Source organism: Zootermopsis nevadensis, unplaced genomic scaffold, assembly GCF_977971745.1.
Source record: "Zootermopsis nevadensis isolate Lab colony 2312 unplaced genomic scaffold, Znev_1.0 Znev_ptg000010l, whole genome shotgun sequence".
NCBI classification, from domain to species: Eukaryota; Metazoa; Arthropoda; class Insecta; order Blattodea; family Termopsidae; genus Zootermopsis; species Zootermopsis nevadensis.
Window position 1 is genome coordinate 15,889,044 of NW_028259142.1, and position 25,863 is coordinate 15,914,906.

Sequence of the window (25,863 nt, forward strand, 5' to 3'; positions counted from 1 at the left end):
TTCCATTTTCCTTTCCCCTCTAATTTTCAACCCCCGTTTCGATCTACCACCGAGCATCCAGGGCAGGCACAGGGCTGAAACTCAGTGCGTAATTGTCAAGACCTATGATGTTACATTATAATTATAGTTATATTATATTATAGGCCTATTATATTAAAATTAATTTATAGACTAACTTTCTTACAAAAAAATTAAGACGTGTCTCTCTGTCGTCATCAGCAGTGTAAAACAGAAGCTTATATGCACCATAAAGTTCCAGCTTCTTCAGATATTCTTGGGCCTTTCGTATTCTAAAGTGAAGTGGTAAACGGGTGTTATTGATAAAATAATTTTGTTTAAAGAATTTTTGCTTAAAAATAGAAAGTAGGTTAGTTTGTAACTTACAACCAGAGAACACTGTGTACATTTCCGTGTTATCACTAAAGAACACTGTTACAATAAGGCCACAAACAGGTTTTTTGAGTCCATGATTTACAACTTTACTGAACGTTTCTAATTTCTGTATGGCTCTTTTGTCAAGATATTAATCGAATTAAAAATAAAAATATCATGCTATAAGATATTGCTTTTCAAACGACTTTTTCAAATTTTCGCCTTATTCGGCCTGTCAGATTTTATTGTAACTGTCATTATTTCAAAATCCATCAATAGTCCAATTCAAAATTACAAGAATCTGTCTGTCTCCTGGACTTCTGATTTAGGTTTAACATTAAAATCCGTTGAAATTACTGACAAGTTTAATTAAATACGAGAAATAATATTTTTGTCTTCATTTATATTGCGTAATTTGAAAGTTTATATTTCGATGAAACCCTAGTTGGCTGAAAAAAGTAACATAAATTTAAGCTTAGACCTATATTATAACATTGTTTCTGCAATTTTTCTAATTACAAGTGACAGACCGAAGCCCATAACGCGTGACACTGAATTGAATGTCCCGTGTCGGAAGTGAAATATGCCGGTTCGTGTGTCCTCTATCCGCGAGTTTAAAATGACGAGAGGGTGGGAAGACAGAAATAATTGTGAGTGTCGATCAAAAACCCAGTAGATCGCGCTGCAAAGTAACGGTGTCGTCCAGCCTGTGGAAATTAAAGGGGAGTTAATTTTTTTATGTGGCTGTTAGGTTGGAGTTAGGGCTGATGGTGTCAAGTCCATTGGACAGCAAGTCAACTCGGCCCACGTTGCTAAGTATATCAGTGTCGGACTGCTCTAGCATACATATAATTTCTTTCCGCGTGTGTTAACCGGAAGAGCTCATATAGGAAAAATGCCATCAACGAGAGGGTGGTACATGTAGCATGAATGGTAAATATGATAAATTTCCTCCTGATAAAAGCCAATGTCCGTCAATCTTGACTGCACGAGTGTCCTGTGCTTGCGATGCGGGAAAAATTGAAATTAAAATATCACGGTGGCGCCTATAGTGGGGTCTGGGGTCATGCGGTCGGTTTTGTGTTGCATTTGGCTGGAGTCTGGTTTCAGTAGGCACGAAGATGTTTTCAAATATAATCTGCTCAAAATAAGTTTATAAATGTTGTACTTTCAATGAGATAGATAATGCTGCAATAATTGTTATTACTTTTCAACAAAAATTTCGCTGGTGAATAAAATATTTTAATTAGAAAATCTTAAGGGAAGATAATCTTAGAAGAGACCTATGTGTTTGCGTTCATTTGAGTTAGCATAGAGTCCAGGTTCTTGTGAGCGCGGTATTCAACCTTTGGGCTTCATAAAATATTGGGAACTTCTAGAAGAGTTGAGCGACTGTTAGCTTTGCAAATAGGACTCAATTCGACGGAGTTGTTTGTCACCACGACTTGACCATAAATTGGAAATTTCAACATTACAGTTAGTAGAATATTTGTATCTATTTATTGGTCTAATGCTAGAATGTGAAGCTTCAAGCTCGCTAAACCGGAAGATCACTGTTGGAAATCCGGACACCGTGGTACTTTAAGAGCCATCTTAATGTTACACTCTGATTTCTTGTCGTTTCTGTAAGTGGCTGCTTCCCAAAAGTTTTCTGTTTCAAACCTTTCTGTGTATTTCTTGTTTCACCGTCTGAACCAAGCTACATGTCAGTGTCTTAAAAACAGATCTGTTAGGCGGTCTCAGTATGCTTCTACCACGAAAGTCCTTGTTACGTACCTAATGTCCTTACTTTATTTGTCTTTGGTCAGTTACCAGATATCTTTATAAAGACAATGATGATAAGACTGGTTTTCACAAGCACACAAAACAATTAGTAAAACGACAATAGGTATGTTTTTTATGTTCTGTAAATTGTACCTGTGTCTGTTTTTATACTAGTAGAGGATCTGTTGCATTTTCCGTGATTTTGTTGTCAAGCTGCTTTCAAAATGTATTTGCTTCATTGGCTCAAAAATCACGCGTATTTAATTTCTGTACATGAAGAGATATTTGTGATCACAAGCCAGTAATTGAGTATTTTTGAAAGCCCTATAGGCTAATGGATTTTTTTTTAATTCTTGGCATCCAAGCACAGTGGTAGCAGTGCTTATCAGTCAGTTTAATGTCCAGTTTCGCTTCATTTACTTAGGAGTTACGTCTGATTCTCGCAAATAGATATTCTTCCTTAACATTTGCGACTTGGGCGCGCTCTCCTTTTCAGCGACCCAAGTTCGTATAACGTTGCTATCAGTAGATCAGACTATGATTCTCAGAGTAAACAGCAAACATCTAAAACAGCATCAACCAACTGATCTTTGTAATGGAGACGTGTTATATTTTCTTTGAGGTGCGGACTGAGCTCAGTATTTAAGAGTTTCAGATTTTAAGGGTTAAGGCATATTCTAGCATATGGAAGGCCTGAAGGAAATCACGGGAAGCCTCAGTCAGGATAGTCGGTCACCAGGCCCTGATTTGAACCCGGGATCCCACGAGATCTCCCGAACACTTTGTTAAAATAACGAATGAATAATATAAGGTAATAAAATAGTATTAAAGTGAGGGATCTACTGATTAACGTTTTTAAATGTCATTTTTAGAACAGCGCGCTTCATGAGGAAGATGGCAGCACTGGATTCGTTAAAATGTTCTCATACTTTCCAGAATCCTCAGGGAAAAAGGTATGACCCTGGTTCATGGGCATAAATCTTGCAAGGCGGTGTGAAAATAATAATTAGAAAGGGTTTCAGCTGCTGTTTTTAAAAATATTGTTAAGAAAGTATGGAAAAATGTAAAGAGAGAAAAGTTGTTGAAAATGATCTGTTTCCGATCTGAAGTGTTGGAATTTTCGTCTTAAAAATCAACACTTGCGCTTGGAAAAGCAACTTTTCCCCTCCTTACATTTCCCGGTATTTTGCCAGAACGCAGAGTTTTCCTGTGGCCTATACTTATGGGGCATACCTTATATTCTTCTTTTGATAAAATTTCTGTTTGCTTATCTGCGGTTCCGCCCACTAAGAGGTGATACTTAAAATGCGCTGGTGTTACCACTGTGTTCCTACATGCCTTCATGCCTTGCTCAGACAAAATGAATTCGCCTCTTCGCTTTTCCTTGCCGGCCAAATGGGACTGAGGTAGAGAGCGCAGAAAAGTATATCGTTTGTCTGCTAGGAGTCGAAAAAATGGACAGATTCTTCGGGAAACAGGCCAATAGTAAAAGTCTGTATTCACAGTAAAACAACTTCTGCATTAACAAACACGAAAGTTTTTTTGGTTCCAGAACCCGAAGGTGCAAAAGACCACCGTTTGACTCCTTCAAGAGCTAGTTGAACATTAGTTCATGCATTGACTTAATATTGCGAAATGGGCCACTTAGAATATTTGGACCAGAGAGAGAGAGAGAGAAAGCAACATGAAACTGGAGATAATTACATGAGGACCTTCATAATTTGTACCTTTCAGCTAGTAGGCCTGGTATTAACATGATGATACAAAGCAGAATGTCGTGAATTTAACTTCAGTAAGTGTGGGGGAATGAGAAATTAATGCAACGTTCTAGTCGCCAAACCTAAAGATCATGTCGGAGGATAATATTAAAATGGGTTTTGTCAGGTCTGTAGGTGTAAATAAAGTGAATTCTCACGGCGGTGAGTCCGAAGATGACTTGTCTTCTGGGGTGTTGCGCCGTGTAGTCTTGCAGAAATTGACGCACGTTTTAGAAACGATTTCCCTGATAATGGAGGCAGTTATCACATCTGTAATGTCGGTCACTTCCTACCGGACTGCACGGCGCAATGTCCCAGAACAGTCATCTTCAGGGAGAGGTTCCTTCCGGGCGTTCGGCAAGGCAGAGGGTCTGTTGACCGGCTGAGTGACTGTCAGGCAGTAGGAGCATGTGGCTGTATGGCGGTGTAGCCTATCTTGAGGCCAGTGCGACGGAGTGTTCAGCTCCTACGTCGGTGCGGTGTAGTGGTCAGCTGTCAGTGGGTTCACTGCTGCCCATCACTCACCCTCCCCTGCCGCTATCACAAGCCCGGACTACACGGTTTTCTACTTAGCGCCGGGTGGAAAGGAGGGGGTGGCCTTCGGGGACCTACCCACCCCCACCCCCTCTCGCCAGTCTAATTGCGCTGGAAAGCCGCTCCGTGTCTACCAGTGTTCACTACCCACCGTGTGCAAACACAATTCACTGTGCCTGAAGTGCCACACGGCGTAGATGCCCACGCTTTATTATGCGTGTTCATCCTCAGTCACTACAAATGCTCCGAACAGGTCCAAAGCCGCTATTTTCGGCGCTTCTTCGAATTTATCATTCACTAATCATCCTGTAATGAGATGCTACAAAGCGTCGTTAAATAATCCAGGAATAAACAAAGGAAATGTACGTGAGATTTCAGGTTCTTAAGGCGGCAAGTCCGAAGATGGCTGTCTTCTGTTTGTTACTCCATATAGTCTGGGAGAAGCTTATCGACGTTTCAGAGGTGGTTGCTGCCTCTATCATTAGGGCGACTCATCGCAACATCCCAAAAGACGGTCATCTTCAGTGTGCTGGGCATTTTCCCCACAAAACAATAATCTTTCTTGATCAATGAACTGTTCAGTAAAGATGGTGCATCATATAGAGTACAAATATTCCACAGTACCTAATACTTTCTTTTTTAATTAAAACCACCTAATTTAGAATAAGAATTTACTAGTAACAGGCCCACCACGATTCTTAACAATAGAAGACTAATGAACGTTGTCAACTTTCAGTATTAACTGGATAATCAAGATTCGAATTCTGACAGGAATGTTTCAATTCGTCGATCTGTCCTAAGTTATCGACACTGTATAGATGTCTGTGTTATCGGCAGCGTCGTTAAGCAGAGTGTAAGTAAACAGTCTATAAAGCGTGTAACTCTTAATTTCTCTCTCGCTGTATGTCCTCAGGTGGTAATGTTTTGACAAGTTTTAGTTTTATTCACTGCATGAAGGCGGCTACAATTTTTGTGTTCTCCTAGTAGGCACAGTTCCTGATCCTAGAGTGTTCACAACCCTGGGCGGGGCAGGCGCTCTTTCTACCCCTATGTAATACTACAAAGTTTGGCCCCTAAATAAACTGAAGAGTCAACTCGGACGTTCCACTCTTTTTGTTAAGCCTTCTTTTTTTTAACAGAGCCATTCCCATTTCTCTTTCGTTCTAACATTGTACAGATCAATGATCAGTTTGATTACTGGAAGTGCAATCAGAGACTGCTATTGCGGTGTGGCATGTTGTGTTAGGGGAAACACAGCAGTGTTGCCAACAGACATATTTATGAAATTTTAAAGCTAGTACCCTCCCCTGAACATACACACTCCTATCATTAATTTGGTAAATGTGACTGACTTCCATATAACTCTTTCTCCCTTTAAAAGAATAATACAGAACCTTGCAGCAAAGTGGAGTTACAATTTTATTCGTTCCAAGCCAATTGAAAATGTTACATACTTGGGTACTGCTTCGTCGTTGCTAACTGCCTCAACGGGCTCGTCAGTAGTAGGCTGCAGGATTACTGAAGTTCAATAATTTAAAATGATTTTTTTTTCTGGCAGTGTGAAGCAATAGACCTCCCTTATTCATGAATTAATTTCATGGGAGATTGAAAGTCAATTACGTTTTTTAAAGCGCTCTTTGTAGGAAGTCCTTAAATTTAGTGTCAAGTTGGGACCAAATTCATCCTTCAGAAACCGACAGTTTCTCAGCTATTCAGTAAATGGTTTACATTTTAAGGAAGTAGAAGGTTAATTACCGCGCTTACGAAGTTTGCCACTGTACCACGTCCAAATCTTGTTTCTTTGAGATCTTTCACCACTCTGTCCGTAGCTTTTCCAAGTGGCTTTGTTCCCATTACATTTCAAAACTATAAAATGAACGAATTTCACGTCTCCCTCATGCCTGTTACATGCCCTAGCTATTTCATTCCTTTTAACATGATTACCCTATTAACATTTATTAAAGGCCACATATTAAGGAGTATGAAAACTCGTACATAACAAAATGCGTTTACAGGTGTCGTTATACAACCATTTAATAAACGAATGTGTTAGATAGATGTTATTTATTATTTATTTAGTGTTCTGTCTGACGACAGGTCCATATGAACAGGATCCTTCCATCTTTTTCTCGGACTGGGACCTGTTCATATACGTTCTTGGCAGATGATCCAGAAGTGGTTTGCCATTGCCTTCTTCTGTGTGTGAATGGAGTAATTGTTGGGATGCCACGGAGAAACCGGGGAAGCCCCCGGAGGAAAACTCCGTGTTACCTAGACCACGGCCTTGCCCAACACAAGTTATAAATTCGGGCACCGCCGGGAATCGAACCCGAGACCCCAGGATTACAAGGCCAGCGTTCTAACCGCCAGACCACCGTGGCGGTAGATAGATGTTACTGAAGTAAATCGTTGGTCTTCACACTCAGTTACTGCTGATAGAAATTTGTTCATTTTGTAGACAAATTCCTTCGTAGAGGTAGACGTTATTTTACCTTGTATCCTATTTCGTTATGTATGCAATACGTGATTCAAATAAAGTTACATGCTCACGTGTTAATCAGATATGTATTTTGTGTCATGTACTAATTTTTTGTAGGGTGTCTTTTTTGGAAAGTTTGATTTGAGCGTCATGCAAAGTTCGGGCTGTAAGGACCAAAATTGCATAGCATTTGGTGTAGACTCCAAACACAAAATGCTATCTCGATATTTGTTCGTAAGTTCTAGAGATTTAGTGTGCGGACGGATAAACGAAGAGGTACTCAGCATCACGCACTCATTTAATGAACTCTGTGCGAAGAACTCGTAACATCTCATAGAACAGTATGCTGCAAACGTATTATGTGAAGATGAAATCAGTTTAAAAGAACCGTTACAGAAAACAGAAATGTTGAATTCTGAAAATAAACTGGAAATTTGACGATGAAAGTCGTGTCCCGCATTTTAATTGCTGTGGATCTGATGCGGAGACTTCGACGCTTGTATCCCTGTACGGCCGACCGTGACTCATTTGATTTGGGACATAGGGACTTGTTCCCGCTGTCTGCGACGCCATTTATCAGACCAGGCACAGTAGAACTGGTTTCCAGTAGCTGTAAACCCGAGAAATAGGAATGAAGTTTGCAGAACCCCTCTCACCCCTCACTGTTACTGACTGATTGATTCTTGTGTTTGACGGCGCTTTTGAATTGCGGAAGTTGCATAGCGTCAGATGGGATAAGAAAACTCAAATGAAGTGTCTTCTGGGTTGTTGCGCTGTGTAGTCTGGTCGATGTCAACCAACGTTTCAGAGGTCATACTGCCTCCGTCATCAGGGCGATGAAGATTTCTGTCTTCTGGGTTGTTGCGCTGTGTAGTCTGGTCGATGTTTACCAACGTTTCAGAGGTCATACTGCCTCCGTCATCAGGGCGATGAGTATGAAGATTTCTGTCTTCTGGGTTGTTTCGCTGTGTAGTCTGGTCAATGTTAACCAACGTTTCAGAGGTCATACTGCCTGATGACGGAGGCAGTATGACCTCTGAAACGTTGGTAAACATCGACCAGACTACACAGCGCAACAACCCAGAAGACAGAAATCTTCAAGTTTAATATTTCTGCCACAGGGATTTTCCACAACCTGTCTTGACTGTAGAGATTATATTGTGTGAAACTGGATGAAAAATATTTGTGAATGGCGAAGTGAACATAAGGCGGGCTATAATAATCTGATTTGTAAATGCCTTGTCCTTGGGGCAGTAATTTATGTTGAAGGGCTAGGCCTACCTGTAGTAAGGTGGAGATTAGAATTTTGCAGCTACTTTGTTACAGCCGTCGGTTCATTGTGAACTGTGCTTGCACTCGCGCCGATTCCTTGTAAACTCCTTAGACATGGCTAGCGAAGTGTGTATGCGTTGTATTGATTTATCTTCTTGCAAGGTTTTCCCATGGGGCAGATACCCTTCTGGTTAGCTGCAGTGGAACGGAAAGCACACCAACGGGAGGTTAAGAGCGAGCATTAACAACAGTTGTCAGACAGCTCAAAAGTCTGTAGTAGTTGCTTGTTCTTCACTAAACTGCCACCTCAGTTATTTAGTGGTGTGTGACAACTTAACATAACAGAATTACGCTACTAATTATTTTGTTCTGAGCACAAACCTAACATCAGACGTCGCTTAAGCGCAAATGGAGATACGGCAAGGGTTACATGTGACCCACAGGTTTAAATAAATATAGCTAGACCCACGTAATCATTGGTAAATAACATGAACTACAGATATTTTAATTATGGACTATGATTTGCATTTAAAACTTTCTTGATGTTGTGTGTTTTTAACAAATCGAAGGGGAAAGCTGATCGTGACTAAAGTGTTTCATGTTTTCGCTCTTTATAACACGCACGGCCTTCGACCTCTCGAATACTGATTTCATCGGATTGGATCCCACTCAAGGCACAGTTTGCCCGCGTTGTTCTTCTCTGTAGATACGAGCCTTTTGATGAGAAGTTGATTCTGAATATGAACAGGCAAGAACCCTACATAAAATTTAAAAGTTGGAAAACTGTTTTAATAAGTGTGATTGTACTTGAAGTATTAGACTTATGGATCGAATAAATTAGCATCAGGGCCAGTGAGATATTCAGATTTGTAAAGAACGCTATTAAAAATAAATTCTGTTCTCCAAAATGGAGACGCAAAATCTTTCGCGGGCACCGTTTCGAACAAATACAAGATCTAAATTTTTAAACTACAGCTGCTGAACAGTGTGGGCTGGGGATCGATTCCAGTTGATCTGATGTATGGGAGACATGTTTGTGGGGGAGTGGACATTACCAATTTCCATTGTTTAATATATTGAAGCCACACGCACCAGCTACAAAACTTACAACTTAGACACTGCATTGCACTGTGAGCGAATTCTACACTTGTATAACTGCAGTATTTATGATGTGCAGTGCAGTTTGCCAATCTTCCTGTGCATTGTACTTCTTGGCAGTAATTCAACTTAAAAATAATACATACATCTTAGCGGTTTAGTGAGTACATCGCCTGCTTTGTATTTCAAAGTGTTTGATTTTCTCTGCGTGGAGAAACGTATCCATTATCCAGTGTTCTGTATTAATTAAAATAGAAACTTGTTGTATTACACTGATGAAAGATCTTAGGCTCAAGCTATTTTAATAGTGTGTTCCTGTTTCAAGTTGAGGTACTTTATTAATCTCACCTTGCCCCACCGCTCTAACCTCGTTCGACATATTATATAAATTTAGGATAACGTTTTCTTGAACCGTGTTTTGATAAGTTGTGTGCTAACATACTTACAAGAATATATAATTTGTAACTATTACGTATAACATCTGTGATTAATTTTGTAACAATATATTTGTATCTAGTAAATGTGCATCAATGGTGATATGGTAAGACAGATGGCAAAGAACTCATTTCGAAAGTATGTGAAGGTACTACTTTTATTTTCTTGTTTTTTAATTCGGTTTGTTCGTATTCACACCCGTCTCAAAGAAACAAATTACGCGCACATGTGGGCAAAAATAGTTCGGTCTTTCAGAACCGGATGCTTTGCTGACGCCCGGTGTTGTCGTTCCTTTGATCCTACAAAAACCCGGAATCTGTTTCATCCTTGAAGGTGACATCTCAGCCTGGACTGAGTTTTGGGTAATTTGAAGACTCTCTTTCAACTTCGTATGCTATTTATGCAGTCTTTGTGTAAGGTTAAGTCGTTTCTGAAGAAACCGAAGTTCGATTCCAGCTTTGTTGAAAAAGCAGATGTTATATCAACCTGATAGCATCAGGTGTTGACTGTCGCGACCATATTTAATCGAAATCCATTAATCGTTTTTGGGAGATGGAATTGAATGTGGAAAGACAGAAACTGCCTCAGAATTTATCTGTCATTGACGCAAAAATGTAGCTCCTGACTGACTACATATCATTTTTGTCGCAGACTGAATTGAAACTCGGAATATGTTTTCGAACTAAAGCTGAAGATCATACTAATAACCAATTTCTTCGAGGGGGGGGGGGGATAAATTATTTTTCGTCGCTGCTAAATCCTCGCACTTTGTGGCCTTGCAGTATTATTAAACATCTTGAACATGAGCTATACAAATAACCTCTTTTGTGTTTTGAATTCGGTTGAACCTAGTAGTGGTCGACCCATGTACTGTGGAGCGTCAGAGCTATCGGCGGCTGCTGCTGCCATCTGCTGGACAAAGTTACAGACTTTCTTTCTCAGGCCCTTGTACTTAACGTAGTGGATTTTAGCGTTCTGAGTGGCAAGACAGTCTGTATGTATTATCACTGATATTCTTGGCCCTGCCAGTAAATTCGAATTTGAAATATCAACACGGAAAATTTACGTGTTAACGTACACGTAATTTGTTAAATTCTAGTCACTAAGTGTTGTAAATGTTTACAAAAATGATGGTACAAAATATTTAAACAGGTGTAATGCGGTAGTATGTGTTTAGACTCTGTATGAATGTAGCGAACTGGTGTGGGTAAGCAAAGAATTCGATCTGTGTTGTGGAGGTTTATGAGAAGCCCTTTTATATGTTAGGAACGTTCAGAATTTGAAAATGGGGTAGTGAGTATGCCGATGTTGCAGGATCCGAGAGACATGTGTATTTGTCGGTCCATATGCGGTTAGAATCGTTCAGATAGTATTTGCAATTTCTCCGACAACCACACAGACGTGTAATTGTGCCCCCTGTAATCTCTCTGGTCTGCAGTTATCCGTTTTACTCTCGTTTTACTCTTGTGATTATCCCATAGATGATGACCACGGTCATATCGGGTGATAAACCCTATGTTTAGCAAGCACTGCGCACTGGCTGTTATCTGGTCTTGCCGGACGGTCTGGCAGCGCAGTATTATCTCCGTCCGACCAGCTGCACCGACTCAAACCCCCCACCCCCACTCTACACTGTGTGGCTATCGGTGTTCCACAACCCTAAATCGACTGATTAGGCTGCCAGAATTACTGTATCTACCGAACGCTGTGATGTTCGTAGCAAGTCGACGTTATGAGAGCTAATTGTTTCTCTTGAATACATAAAAGTAATACCAGCATTTCCCAAGCAGCGACTGGCTGTTGGTCGGACGATCGCTTCTCCAATTATGTCAGGGACAGGACTTTTATTTTCGTTCCACTGTTTGGGAGTAAAGCGGCCGGAGCATTAGACTCACTCTGATTGTGTGGAGATTTGTCTTGTATATGAATGCATATTGTGGTGCTTAGTCATAGTGACAGCATCACTTTTTGTGATACGGAAGAGAAACGTTCTGGCCTTTGTGAACAAGACAATGTCATTTCAGGTTTCTTAAAAGGCGGAGCTGAGTGACTGTCAGGTTCTCAAGGAAGCCTATGCTCCGTGGAGTAGAGCATGGGCAGAGGGAGAAATGTATCTTCACCTTCTGTTCCCACAAAATTAAATGTTTCTGTGTCGGCCATATCGGAAATCTTTGGCGATCCTGGCAAGAATTTTTGCTCAGTCCCCGGCTTGTGATAGAATGTGCAAAGCTTGTAGCAGACAATCCTGAGACACGCCAGCTTACAACAATCTGAAGAGGAGGATGGATTGTGCTACTAAAGCATATGAAAATATTTTATTGCACTCGAGGGGCGCTCTGAAGTAACAAAATGAACGTGTTTACACACACGTGTCCGTTACATGTCATAAACATTACGTTGTAGTAACAAAAAATAACACTTTCCTGGTGTAAATGGGCGTTACTCGCGGGTGTAAAAAAATACGTAGTGGCCCTATGAAATACATCCCATTAAAGCACATTGTTTATTAATCCCAACAGAGGAATGGGGAGTTCACAAATTCCTGTTGCTACGCTTGGAGAGAGGAGGACAGAGACGCTACCGCATTGGTGGAATAGTGGATCAACCACGGAGTTTACCGATTTTCTATGCCCTACCCTCGCTGCTCCAGCAACATCTCATTTATCTCTAATTTGCATAAGACAAATTTTTGTAATCCAGCGTGGCTGTTAAACATGCGAACGTTTAGACGTGGGTCCTGTTAACAGAATTTGTGTATTACTCTTTCGAAGAAACGAAGTGCTGAATGTACAGATTGTTAATGTAAAATACGGTAAGGAACACAATGCAAAGACGTATCTGATGGGAAAGGTGTTGAAGAATATCATCGTGATATGTCTCGCTACAGGGGAAACAAGCGATTGAAAACACGTAAGGAAATGCATGCTCGAAATAAGAAATTCCAACGCGTGTGATGTGTTGCGTGTAGATTTTCATTTCATGAACTTTTGATGCTATCCTCAACACCGTAGGAGCCGAGGCAGCTCGGTCAGTATAATGATGACCGTGGTTAGAATCGCGGAAGAGATAAAATAATGCTTCTTCTGACCTCTGCGCCCTGACCAACTCTGGGGTCCATTCAGCACGCATATCAGTTGCGTACCGGGTATTCCTTTCGCGGAGTTAAATCGTAGCCAGGGAGTGACGCTGACCACTCATCCACATTTAGTGCCTAGAACAAGAACGAGTTGGAGCTGCACTGCGTCTTCCCCCAAGCGCCTCAATGGCGCGTAGCGGGACAGTTTTAATTAACTTGTAAACAGCGTGAAACAGTAGGGAACGAGGAAGGGATCTTCGGTAAAGATTTGGTCAACATCAATCTATGGTTCTCGAGTTATGAGATGACAGCGTAATTCTCTTTTTATTATTTATTATTATTTAGTGTTCTGTCTGACGACAGGTCCATATGAACAGGATCCTTCCATCCTTTTCTCGGACTGGGACCTGTTCATATACGTTCTTGGCAGATGATCCAGAAGTGGTTTGCCATTGCCTTCTTCTGTGTGTGAATGGAGTAATTGTTGGGATGCCACGGAGGAAAACTCCGTGTTGCCTAGACCACGGCCTTGCCCAACACAAGTTACAAATTCGGGCACTGCCCGAGACCCCAGGATTACAAGGCCAGCGTTCTAACCGCTAGACCACCGTGGCTTCTCTTTTTGTATAATAATCTAAAAAAACTTCAAGACTTACAGAAAACATGTATTTGGCATTAAGTATTTTGTTTCCCCTGTAACATGATTATGTTTAAATCCAGATAAGTAGCGATAATTTATTTAACTAGTTTATCAGTGTAATGGGAAAGTATGTTTTTTTGCTGTACAGGCTGAATTTTTAGCAATTTTTTAGATGAACTTTGGCACCAGATGTTTAAGTTTCAAGTCCTTCATTTCAAAATATCAAATATTGCGGTATAGCTACTTTGTAGTAGGAATGTATAGGGATCGAATCTTGGGCATGACTATTTATACTGTTTTACATAGTAACTAGTGCTGTAATGGCAGGGCTTCTAAATAGGCTACGGTCGTTTCCTTCCACATCTTTTCCATTTTGTCATGTAGAATCTTTAATCAACTTCTTTGTCTTATGTTGTAAGTACTTTAAAACAGTTTTGTTTTAATTGCAAGCCTTCAATTCTGTTTTCGTTCCTGGAAGATGATGCCGTATTTTCAGTTGACTATTGTTAACCAATAGACTAATTTCATTGGGCAGAGTCCGTCTTGAGGAACTAAAGGACGCTTAGAGTCTCAAGAAAAATTCCATCTTTTATGTATTCTGAAGGTATATTACCGTGTTCAAGAGTCCGCACTGGACCATATATTGAACCATTTAAGTCCAAAACTTTACACCCTGTTTCTTTAAAATTCATTTAAATATACCGACGTCCTCCCAACTACACGTCTCCCAAATGGTCGTTACCCTTCAGATTTCCCGATTACAATTCTGTATTCATATCCATCACTTCCATGCGTGCTATGTATCCCGTCCCGTCTTAACCAGATCGCCACGGTAATAATTCCTGCTTGTTTAAGAGTTAAAGTTATTAATCTCATTTTTTCGTTGTCCATCTTTCTTTTGTCTTTTAGTACCTAATGTTATTTTAATCATGTGGGATTTGAGGCATTGATTGTGGTGGCGATGATGTTTTGCTGGGTTTTGGCAACGCCACGTTCCGGAGAAATGTACTGTCTCATTTTCAACCCTGAAAATGGAGACAGTATGTTTCTGAAACGTTAGCATCTACCGACGAATCAACGCGGCGCCAAAACCCAGAATATCATGACCGTTCTTCTCAGAACTTTATTCACTAACATTGGCTCACCAACTTCCGAGGAATGTTTTCTGTCTTGCACCACTCTTGCAGCGAGTTGCAGAGTTACAGGAGACGAAGTGTTAGGCCTATCCTACTAACCGGCAAACATCCATGAAGCAACAACCTCTCTGAGCTCAGCGGTCGTATATTAATTTAGAACTCGGGTCAGCGCTGTATCCGAGGCTTGACTTGGCTGTTCCACGCTTCAGCTTTATGAATAATAATTGGGGGATGGAGGTGGTAGGGCGGGTTGCAGAAAACAAGGATCTACTGCTCGTTTTGCTCTGGAGTGCTACACAGTCTACAGATAATCCTGGCGATGTTTTTATACGTCGTATTTGGAGAGCAACGCGAGAAGCAAGGCCCAGGGATGAATGCAGTCCCCATGGGAGCTGTGTTTATTACAGTAGAGCTAGTGCAAATACGAATGTCGGATGCTGCTTTATTGAGCAACCTGAACTGTGTATGTGTACATGTTACTGAATGGATATGTAAGGGTTTATTAATACAAGCAACCACAGCTCATGTTCTAAGGCGTGACCAAAAAGTTCTACGACGAAATGTGTGTAGCGCTGCAAGAAAGAGAAACTGCTGATAAATCTGTACCCAAAAATGTGATGAAAGTTCCTCAGTTTTGGGGGGCCGAGCTCAGTGATCTTATCACTTGACTGACAGAATGCCTCACAACTGACTAATTGTATATGTTGTTCTTAGCATGGAGAATGTTTCAAACCGGGGTGACTTTAAGTGAGTTTCGTAGTAGATGAATTGACACTGAAGCAGGTTTTCCTGAGATCTTTGGATTTATTCTAATAATTATCATTGTGATATTTCTCCATTATGATCCATGACGTGTGCCATAACCCTGACCAGGTATCATACCCATGGTTCTCCGACCCAGCATTTGGCTGATCTCCCGGTAAAGTAAGTTAGGTTTTATTGTTATTCTGTCAGCATAAAAGCAAAGATTCGCCATCTGTTTTCTGCGTATGTCCTATTCATTAGGCCTGGAGTCAGACCGCGAAAATCTTAAGGTCACGAGGTCACAAATCTTTTAAATTTATAATAATAGATCGTTAACAGTATTCTGAATGCAAATAAACGAGAAAGACATAAATACAGAAACATTCATCTTGTGCCTGAAAACACATGGTGTGTTTGTGCGTGTTTGAAAGTAAATGAACAAATTTTGCATCTTGTCCCATTCATTAGCCAGGGGATGCTACGAGACGACAGACCCCAGACGTGGGCTGCGCTTCGTGGACGCTCTTGGCAGCAAGACAGACGCCAGCACTAGAGGATTCGGCGGACTGGCATCACTTCTTCCTGTAATTAAAGCTCGGTCATACTTAGTATTTCTACAGCCACGTATATTTTCTGTAGTCCTCCATATTAGAGTAACAGAACAGGTGCTGGACTTCTGTCGCGAAATGTATCCTGTTCAAATTTTAATTTGCTTACCTTCTGCCCTGACTGAGATGTCACGTGAAAATGAAAGTCTTGTGGGTTGTTTCGCTGTGTAGTCTGGTAGAAATTTACCGATGCTTCGGAGGTGCTTGCTGCTTCTGTCATTAGGGAGACGAGACGAAGTCATCTTTATTGTCGCCGTGGGAACCTGAAATTTGTCCAAGATGTTGCCTGTTCTCAGGTTCTGTCGGTGAATTTTTTAATGGTGCCTGAAGTAAATCTCGGTTACTTCTTCCAATGTTCTACCTACTGACCATTTACAATCATTTCCATTTCTCATTCACTGTATAACCTTTAGAAACAGGGTCGTTAAATAACCAAAGAACAGGTCGTTGAATCTTAGAATAGATTAGAAAAGTCACAAATTGGTAAAAGTGATAGCCTGGGGTTTATGTAATGTGAGTTCACGAATGAAACTCAATCCTGAGCCAGATTCATCCAATCCACATACTCACGTCCTGGTTATTTAAGATCCATTTAAAAATATCCTCCCATGTTTGCTTTATCTCCTCCTTTTCCTTACATGTTGGGAACCCTCGAGGTTAAGTGAATTATTGACACTCCAATGCTGTGGTCAGGGCGCGAGGTGGGGCACTGTGATATATGGGGACCCACTGTGTAAACACTACACACTCACCGCGTATATCACCCGGCTAATATACTGCACTGACTCCATTCCAGAGAGCAAATTTTTGTGAGTTATATTCAACTAACACGTCTGGATGTAAACTTTGCGGTTGTTACGCTACAGTTAGACGCTTTTGATGTTATTCATTATCCTCGCTTCGTGGTCTCTGTTGTCAGGGACTCGTAAAGGGTTGGGACTGTGTGTATAACAATTCTGTAGTTTTGATATACGTCCTACTGTACTGGTTAGTAGTAAACCTGGTTTATATTTTGGAGATTCCTATGTCTTTTATGAATACTGGTTTAAAATAATCATCTCTTCTTATTTTAATTCTGGCAGTCTCCAATCAGGCTTTGTCAACAAAGTTGTTAATAAACAAGTAGATAAAAAAATATCAAGAAGTTTTGTACCAACACATACAGACGTAGACATACATTGATATTCGTATTCAGAATAGCCGGCTTCGGGATTCGATCTAGAGATATGTCGTGTTCCTTTAGTACCACCATCAGCACTCTCCTTTCTTACCTTGATCATGTGTTCTCCATTCCCTTCTGATTCCCCGTCCTCTTTTTCCTCTTTTTAAAATATCTTTCCGCCTTCTCCTACCACTTACTTTTTATCTCTTAAATCTCTTTTTACTCAAACATATTCTGCTTTCATTTGTCTTATTCTCGCCCTTCTCATGTTCTGCTTCTGCTGCTTTTTTGCGCCTGTTTCCCCTTTTGTTACTTCTTGCGTATACATTTTGCAATATTTCAAAGCCTTTCCTCTTCATTTGATAGTACTTGCTTCTTATCTTCTGTCTTCTTCTTCTTCTTCTTGACATCGCTCTCATTCCATTTGTTTGTATTTCAACCTCTTCAATTTCTCTGTCACCTTTTTCTTTCATAATATTTTTCCTGTTGTTTTATTTAATTTTCTCTTCACCTTTCCCTTCCTGTTTCTTATTCTTTCAGTTAGGGTGAAGTCGATGAACGAAGCTCCGTATATACAATATATTTTCTGCATTTCAAGAATTGTTAATCTCATTCTCTTTTAATTTCACCTTCGTCATTCTTCGCACAGGCCTTTGCCCCACCACTCGGCCTGGAATGGCAACCTCTAGATATGCCTTCTTGTTATGATCATCCTCCTCGTTGACACGGAAATGAATTTATACGCACCTTGTAGGAACGAATCTGGATCTGTGTAGCTATGTTTTTCCCTAATGAAACTAATGTGTTATGGGGAGCGTTATACCGCTCTGCGAGTTCTGCTCAATTAAAGACGCTACCAGTTCTGTCTTCTGAGATCCAAAGGGGGCCGTTGGATTCGTTGGTCTCGTTCGTTATGCTGCTTGAAGCAGTGACTTATGTCGACACGTGTGCTAACAGTGGGCCCTTGCTTCTTATAGCTGCGGAGTTTATCATAATAATATTTAAAAAATTATTTCTAACATCGAAGATGATACACTGCGAGACAAATAAATACACGCTGTGGGCAGAAGGAAGAGAAATTGATTGTTAGAACATTTAGTACAGTAGATGTAAGCTATGAATCTGCTTTGACAAATTAACTGATCCAACAATTCATGTAGTCCTAATTCTTTGAAGTTGACCAAAGCAAGGTAACTTCTCCAACTTGGAAAGTTCCATTTTCGTCCTAGTGTCCAAAGTGGTGCCGTTATTTAAGATTATCCAGTTATAGATTTCTGTGCATTTATCATGTCCTCTATACGTGCTACATGACCGCCTATCTTATCTCCCTTGGTTTCACCCTAATAACATTTGGTAAAATTGTAAAATTCCTTTTGTATTTCTGCAGATTCCTCTTAGTCCTACTGGTAATAAGTGAACTGTGTTACGAAGGAGGCGAGGTAAACAGCGCCCCCACTCAGCTTTCTTGTCAGTGGGAACTGTTGAGTCGTGGAGAGCTGTCGGCCGTGGACTGTCGTAAGCTCTGGGTGTCACCACGGTATTTGGTGGCTTGGCTGCGGGAGGATTTCTCCAGGGAGACGCCCAGACCCTTCCTGACAACCTGGGATTAACCCTCGCTGATGACTAACGCATGTCTGCACTAATCCCGTCCCGTTCGAATCCTGGCTTATACACGAAAACCCCGTCACGTGACGCAGCTCAGTCTGTGGCGCGTTTGTTCTGCCAACAGTGGCGACTGAGGTACTCATGTCTTGAGCTAGAGTTGTACTAAATCTGGCCTGCTTCTGAGACAGTTGTACACTCCACTGCCTTTCTGGGACGAGAAACTTTGTGAATGTAGGTGTGTACAGGTCATCTGTGACGTGTAGGCGATTACGATGGGCTGGACATGTAGCTAACTGATACAAGGGGGAATTTCATAAAGAATTGTTGTGGAGTAAAGGTTTTGAAAAGAGCCACTTGGAAGACTGAGAAGGTGAGGGATGAATAACATTAATATGGAACCTTAGGAGACAAACTGTGAGGATAAATGAATGGATCTAGAACAAGATCATATCCAATGAAGATTTTGGTATTAATGGTGTTGAACCTTTGGATTCTGGTACCAGATTAGGCTTGTTAGTGTCTTATCTAAACTCTTGAAGTAGGCATATGACGCCACAGTTAGGTAGCCGATTGGTGACGTAGCATAACCCAAGGGATTTGTTTTGCTGAGGTGGGATGAGACTTCATCTCTCTAAAACTCGGACTCCGAGTGAATATGCAGTATTTATGAAATGATGTTGGCAGGTGAAAACGGAAGGAATCGGAGAGAAACCTGTCTCAGTGCCACTTTGTCTAACAAAATATCACATGGACTCACCTGGCCGTGAACCCGAGTCTTCTCGGTCGGAAGCCGGTGACTAGCCGCCTGAGGTATGGTACGGTCCAGCCCACACTACTTATCGTGGTGGTTGTGATGATATTTATGCAGTTTACAAAATCATTGCAGGGTGGTCATTCAAACTGTAGAAAGAAATATACAAGCCTGTGTCGTAAGAAGGGTGCCCAAAACAGACTTGAAGCCTATGTTCTGTGCTGAGTGTTTATATGCTAATTTAGCATCAGTATATCCACTTAATAAAGATCATAAACAGATGAACTCTATTTGCTGTACTTAATTAACTTGGTGCTGACAAATCTCAACCATGACATAGTACGTTTAGAAGTCTGAACGCTCAAAATTACCACGGCTGTAAACATGGCCATGCAAGTCCCTGATTTATACCATTTTAGGATGAAAATGTGAAAGTAATTCTCCCTGTGCTTCATCATTACTGAAGGAGTGTGTTTCTTTCTCCTTTCATTGCACTCTATTTGGGCCTAACATGGTTGTTAAGCTTCACGCTCCGACCTCGTTACCCCCGTACATTTGATGTCGGACTGGGCTGACCCCAGAGGCTTTCTTCTTTATGTTGGGGGTGAAAGAATCCCTAGGTCCCGAGAGTCGATTCCTGGTCATCCAGTCCGAAGCCCGAATTCCTATGGCAAGCGTAAAGACTTGTAGTAGTCTTTTGTTTTTCTTCCTTTCATTCTTTCTGACTTTATTTTCTCATTCTTTCATTCGCTTTTTACCCCCTCACTTTTCTTTTCTTAATTTCTTAGTTTTCGACTCTTTCGTTTCTTCGTTGATTTCGATTTCTTCTTTGTTCAACTGTTTCTTTCTCTAGCTTTCTTCGTTCGTTTCTTTCTGCCGCACATACTCTTCTTATCTTGTGTGATGTGGACGCTATATAAGTTACTTATTTTCGTGGTTCAGCTTGGGCATTCCACAGCACGGCGAGCTGGTTTCCTCCTCGGTGCTCTAGACAGACATTGTAACTTGCACATGAAGGGACACGACGTAGTGGTTGCTAGTACACGTAATCGCATTCTAAGTAAGTGAACTCGCCCCGCATGTAAGTTTCGTACTTGGTGCGAAGCAGTGTTTTAAAATTTTACGCTTCACAACAGTGACCTGCATAATAAAACGAAAACGAATTTAAAGCTTAGTGATGTTGCTATTCTGGGTCTTGTCTCCGTGTGGACTCGTCAACAAATGCCCTGAAGATGGATACAATGTTTCTCCGAAACGTTGGCATCTACCGACGAATCTACAGGGCGGTGCGCCGTGATAACCTCAAATCTCACACTTTAAAGCTTGTCGAACCAATGTAAAAAAAAACTGGTACTGATGATTTCCTATTACGCCGAAACGCATATGGTTGTTAATTTTAATATTTATTTAAACCTTAATAATAAACAGTCAGTGTGCTCCATGTTTCTGGTGCTTGCTTTTGTCCGTGGAAGGCAGCAGCCTATATTTAGGAGCGATATGATTCAGTGCTCGACTTGGCTAAACAGACGCTCTGTGTTAGAGCCTCTTCTCCTGAGGACCCAGATGCATCAGTGGACGGTCGTGTTCTCACTTTACGAATACCGTTTCACAGTTTTCAAGTGGGCACACAGATGTTACACAGACCTAGCTAAGTAACTGGATTATTGGGCGAAAACGTCTGGACCAGTTTAACGATCAAATTCTGGCTTGTTTATCGTCTTCTTGAAACATCTGGTTGGTTCTGGAGAATGTTCTGACTTGTGTTGTTGCTCCGAAAGCCGTTGTCTCGCGTCCTAGCTTCAAAATATTATGGTAATGGGCCCAAAACAATTAGTCGTAATTAATATATTATAATGTATGAAATGTTTGTATTGAGTTCATTTAGAAATAAAAGTTAGTGTGAGACAATTCACCGATTAACACGTTAAATTCAATAAAAGTTATCACTCGCCCTGATTAAGTACATCACACGAACTTGGCGAGTAGCGGAGGGAAAGCTACACGCATTTTTAACCTCGCGTCTAGATAGTCGTCATTTTCACACTCCGGCCGCTTTAAACCCAAATCTAATTGGATGGGAGAGTGGGTGGACCGCAGAACAGTTGCAGACACGGTCGTGACGAAGTGAAAACTCCGGCTGCTGTCAAATATAGGGCCCCTAAAGTCCTTCTCTAGCCTCTCACTGTACGGATTGACGTACACAGTGTAATAACAGATCTTTCTTATTTTGAAATTGATATTACCGTGATTACTTAGATTTAGATCGGTCACGGACTTCCAGGACGATGCATGCATGTACCAGTGTCCTTAAGAGGAGGGACAGAATAGTTAAATGTTGGAGATGACTGTTTTCTGGGATGTTGCGCCATATAGCATGGTAGAAGTTTACCGCTGTTTCAGAGGTGTTTGCTTCTTCCATCATCAGAGCAATTCTCACCGTTTAAAATGATTTTACATGACCTTTGTGATTTAGACTGCTGCATCAGCTGTCTATTTTCATGAAACTCTGCAATTCTAAATTAAACTTGTTAGTTATTGTGTTATCTACGTTGTACGTATCCAAGAGTTCCACTAATAAACAGGTTTGTTGTTTATTGTTGAGATTATCTTTATGTTTAACAGTTATGTTTTGTGAATATTCGGTATACTACTATGAATTGTATTTGTATGTTTCAGGGTTTCGTGTCAGTCACGATTTTCTCCAGTCTCCCTCACTGCTACTCATACCTCGCCTATTGGAAGGAACTGGTCACTTCACTTGCATTCCGAATCAGGAAAACAAGGTAGGGAGCGCCACTTACCTGACTGTATTCAGACAGGCATTTGGTTTTACAACTTGCATTCCGTATGTAAGGATTCTGATCACTTGTTTCTTCAGATATTTAAGAGGCATCAGAGCATCGAAGCCAGAACAATAGGCCGTATAACATGACGTTCTTTGTGTAACCGAAGAATGTAAGTCGTCTTATTTGTTTCATTGCATTGTAGTTGCAGTCTGTCTGTCTCGATACCGAATAACCTGGAATAAACGGATTTGCTTCAAACTTAACACACGGAAATCTGGACCAAAAAAATTCAGGTTTTTGGCCAAATTGATTAATACACTCTATGTCATTAAGGAGACTAATAACAAAACTGACTTCAAGGAGAATAACTCTGCTGTCAAGAAATTCTCACCTTTTAAGGAATCAGAAGGTTTATTACCTTGTTCCGTCCATATTATTTATTAAAAATCTATTTTAATATTACCCTCACATCTGAGCTTAAGTCTTCCAAGTGGTTTCTTCTCTTCAAAATTTTGAACCAAAATTTTATGCAATTCTTTAATCTCCTCTGTGAGCACTACATGCCCCGCCCATCTCATCCTCCATGGTTTGATCGTCCTAATATTTGTTAATGAATACAGATTATGGAACTTCTAGTTTTATGCCAGTTGAGTTGAATCCCTTTCTCGCCTCGAACTCTTCCTCCAAGAACCAATTTTTTTATGGCATTACGATCTATGCCTGGGTCTTCCAAGTGGTGCATTCCCTTCAGATTTTCGGAATAAAATTTTATGTGCAGTTCATATCACCCAGACGTGTGCTACATGAGTTTCCATCGTAATAATACAGTTGATGAAAGTACAAATAATAAAACTTCTTATTAAGAATTTCCTCCATATTAATCCATTTTAGGCCTGGTAATACAGTTTCCTGAGCGCTGAGTATCTGAATGTTGGCTCAGTTTTTCATTAGAAGAAGTGCCCGCTTTATTCACATTTGATCCTTAGCACCTGCGGTGGGTTGAACACGAGACCGGGGTGAATGTAATTTTCTCTGCCATTAGATTGTTCCTTATTTTTTATTGCATCTTTGGACTGTCGATGTCCGTGACAACTAAGGGCCGTTCTGCCCTTCTTACTCGTCCCATCCACTTCGCAGCCACTCCATAGTGTTTTTGTAATTGTCTGTTAAAACTTTATATTCGACATCGCACACGTCTAAGCTGTGTTTGATACACGTATCATTTCCGGTGATGAGCCGGGATAGCTCAGTCAGTATAGTGACTAGCTACGGGCTGGACGACCGGGGTTCGATCCCCGACAAGGGCAGAGGATTTTTCCTCTAGCCTCTGCGTCCAGACCGGCTCTGGGGCCCACCCAGCCTCCTCTACAATGGGTACCGGGGTCCTTTCTCGGGGGTAAAGCCGGCCGGGGCGTGATGCTGACCACTCACCCCCATCTAGTGCCGAGGTCAAGGAAGAGAGGAGCTATACCTCCACTCACCCCAAGCGCCTACATGGCGTGTAGGGGGACAAACTTTATCATTTCCGGTGTTTGATTAGTGTTTCGTTTCCGGTGTCATTGTTGGATTTCATACTGCGTCCGCTGATTTTAGTCTCATGTTCAGAAATTATGTTACTGCTATTAATACAAAAATAAACTCTCTTCATTTTCTAAAAATTGCCAAGTTCTTGTATTAGCGTCATTATTTCATGCATGGGTTGGAATGTTTGGGAGTCGTCCAGCCATGCGCCCACCTTTTCCTCTTATTCTTTCATGATAAAGGGTAACGGCACGTTTTATTGGGTTTTTTTACAAGATGTCTATCACGTTAACGCATACCGAGGAAGTCTTCTCCGTCTGCATATGTTTTCGTTTCGACGTTACTCAACAGTTGAAATTTTAGTGTTAGGATTAATTTCGTAGACACTAAATCGTGTGGAATGAATGGATTTTTGTTTCAGCTTCGTTTACAAGCATCTGTGTATGGATTTTGTTATAGATCCTACTAAGATGTGAACTTGTATCTCTTTGTATCTTATATGCGTCATGTTTGTGTTTGATTAAATATATTTATTTTGTACAGTCTATACACAAACGTTTGAAGTTTATTGATACGATTTGACATTATATAATGTAAAATCGTATTTACGATTAAGAGCGCTAATATAATATTTTACACAATAAAATGTTTTAATATTATATAATTTTTACAACACCAATAAACTTCAAACGTTTGTGTATAGACTGTACAAAATAAATATATTTAAGATGTGAACGTTTTACTTTGTCTGCTTCTCGATGTTGTAAATATTGTATCGAAATACGCGGAAAAGTATTTAATGATTCCGTGGATATTTATTGTGGTTAGGTTCATACCAGTGATTTTATATATGTTGTAAGTGAACGTTAAGTCGGCCTGCAGTGAGATAGCTTACCGGACTGTAAAGTCACTGAGAACAAGATTGGGAAATATTGTATTCAAAGGCTCATTTGACGATGTTCCTTGTAAGTACAAAGCGTCGACTTATGATTAATTAATTATGGATGGAAAGTGATACGGAAGCAAGCGGTTGTAACCCAATTAATGTATTGTCCTGGCACATTGCTGGAGGGACTTAGGAATACCACGACAAATCTCTATGAGTATTGCCTGTCTTCGAGCCGATGTGTGAACCGAGATCCCTCGTGTGCGAAGCAACAGTGTTAACCACTCGGCTGTCTTTTATTCTTGGCTTTTTTGAGTGCCTGCTTTATGTAACGTCGAATTGAATGACGATCTATTGATGATGAATTTGAAGCTAAAATAAAACGGTTGTCTATTCTCAAGGTATTGTTTAGCATGTACCTTGGAGAATTGTGGGTAAAGACGGAACACCTGTCACATTTGGCCCCGGACCTCCGGAAAACAAAATAAAATATCAAAGACTGTGTCTGCGTTGAGTCTGTAATACCGCTGCGTCCAATTGAAATTGTAGCTGGCTTGTTCATGTCCCTGGCACGTGGTTAAATCTCCAGCCCTGGTTACATCTTTTCTGTCATCATGCACGTGAAGATTCTTTTACACTTCTTCAAACAATCGATTTTACTTTCCAGCAGTACGCTTTGTGGTGGCAGCCTGTAAGTAAGTCTGGTTTGTATCCTCTCTCCACTTTGCAAGACGTGGTTCCGAAATTACGTCCCTTGTAAACCACACGGCTGGCAGACTTCATTTGCATAAGTTTTAGTTTTCAAGATTAACAACAGAGCTCGCTGAAAGTATAATAGAAGAAGTTGCTGTGGTGATGGAAATGAGGATGGAAGAAGGATGAGAGGGTTGAAGGCAAGGGAAGCTTGTTACTTGAGGTGTTGCAAGATGGGAATAAAGAGCGACAAGGGGGAGTTGTGGCTGGGGGTTGAGAGGAGAGGGGTTTTTGAGAAGCGCAAAGAATGAAGAAAATTGGAGGGAAGTGTATGAAAATAAGGAAAGAGTTTTTTATGTGTAGCCGGGAAAGATTAGACTACATTATAGAGCATCCTTTACCCTTACCACACCTCCCCGAAACTTGGGAAACACATCCTTTAATGAAATGAAGAGGGCTGGTGTTGGTTGTGCTGCAGCCGTAGCAGGGGCAGTGTTATACCGCCATGGAGTTTAATTCTTACGCTGACGATCTAACTAACTTC

The 25,863-nt window shown here is 40.8% G+C and overlaps 1 protein-coding gene across 1 annotated transcript in view; it reads left to right on the forward strand.

Moving 5' to 3' along the window:
* The window catches only part of LOC147874267 (uncharacterized), a 183,312-nt gene that overhangs the window by 21,252 nt on the left and 136,197 nt on the right, over positions 1 to 25,863 (forward strand). Inside the window, exon 3 of the mRNA XM_087346624.1 lies at positions 22,110 to 22,216. Coding sequence (XP_087202750.1) covers positions 22,110 to 22,216 — 107 coding nt within the window. The remainder of the gene's footprint in view (positions 1 to 22,109; positions 22,217 to 25,863) is intronic.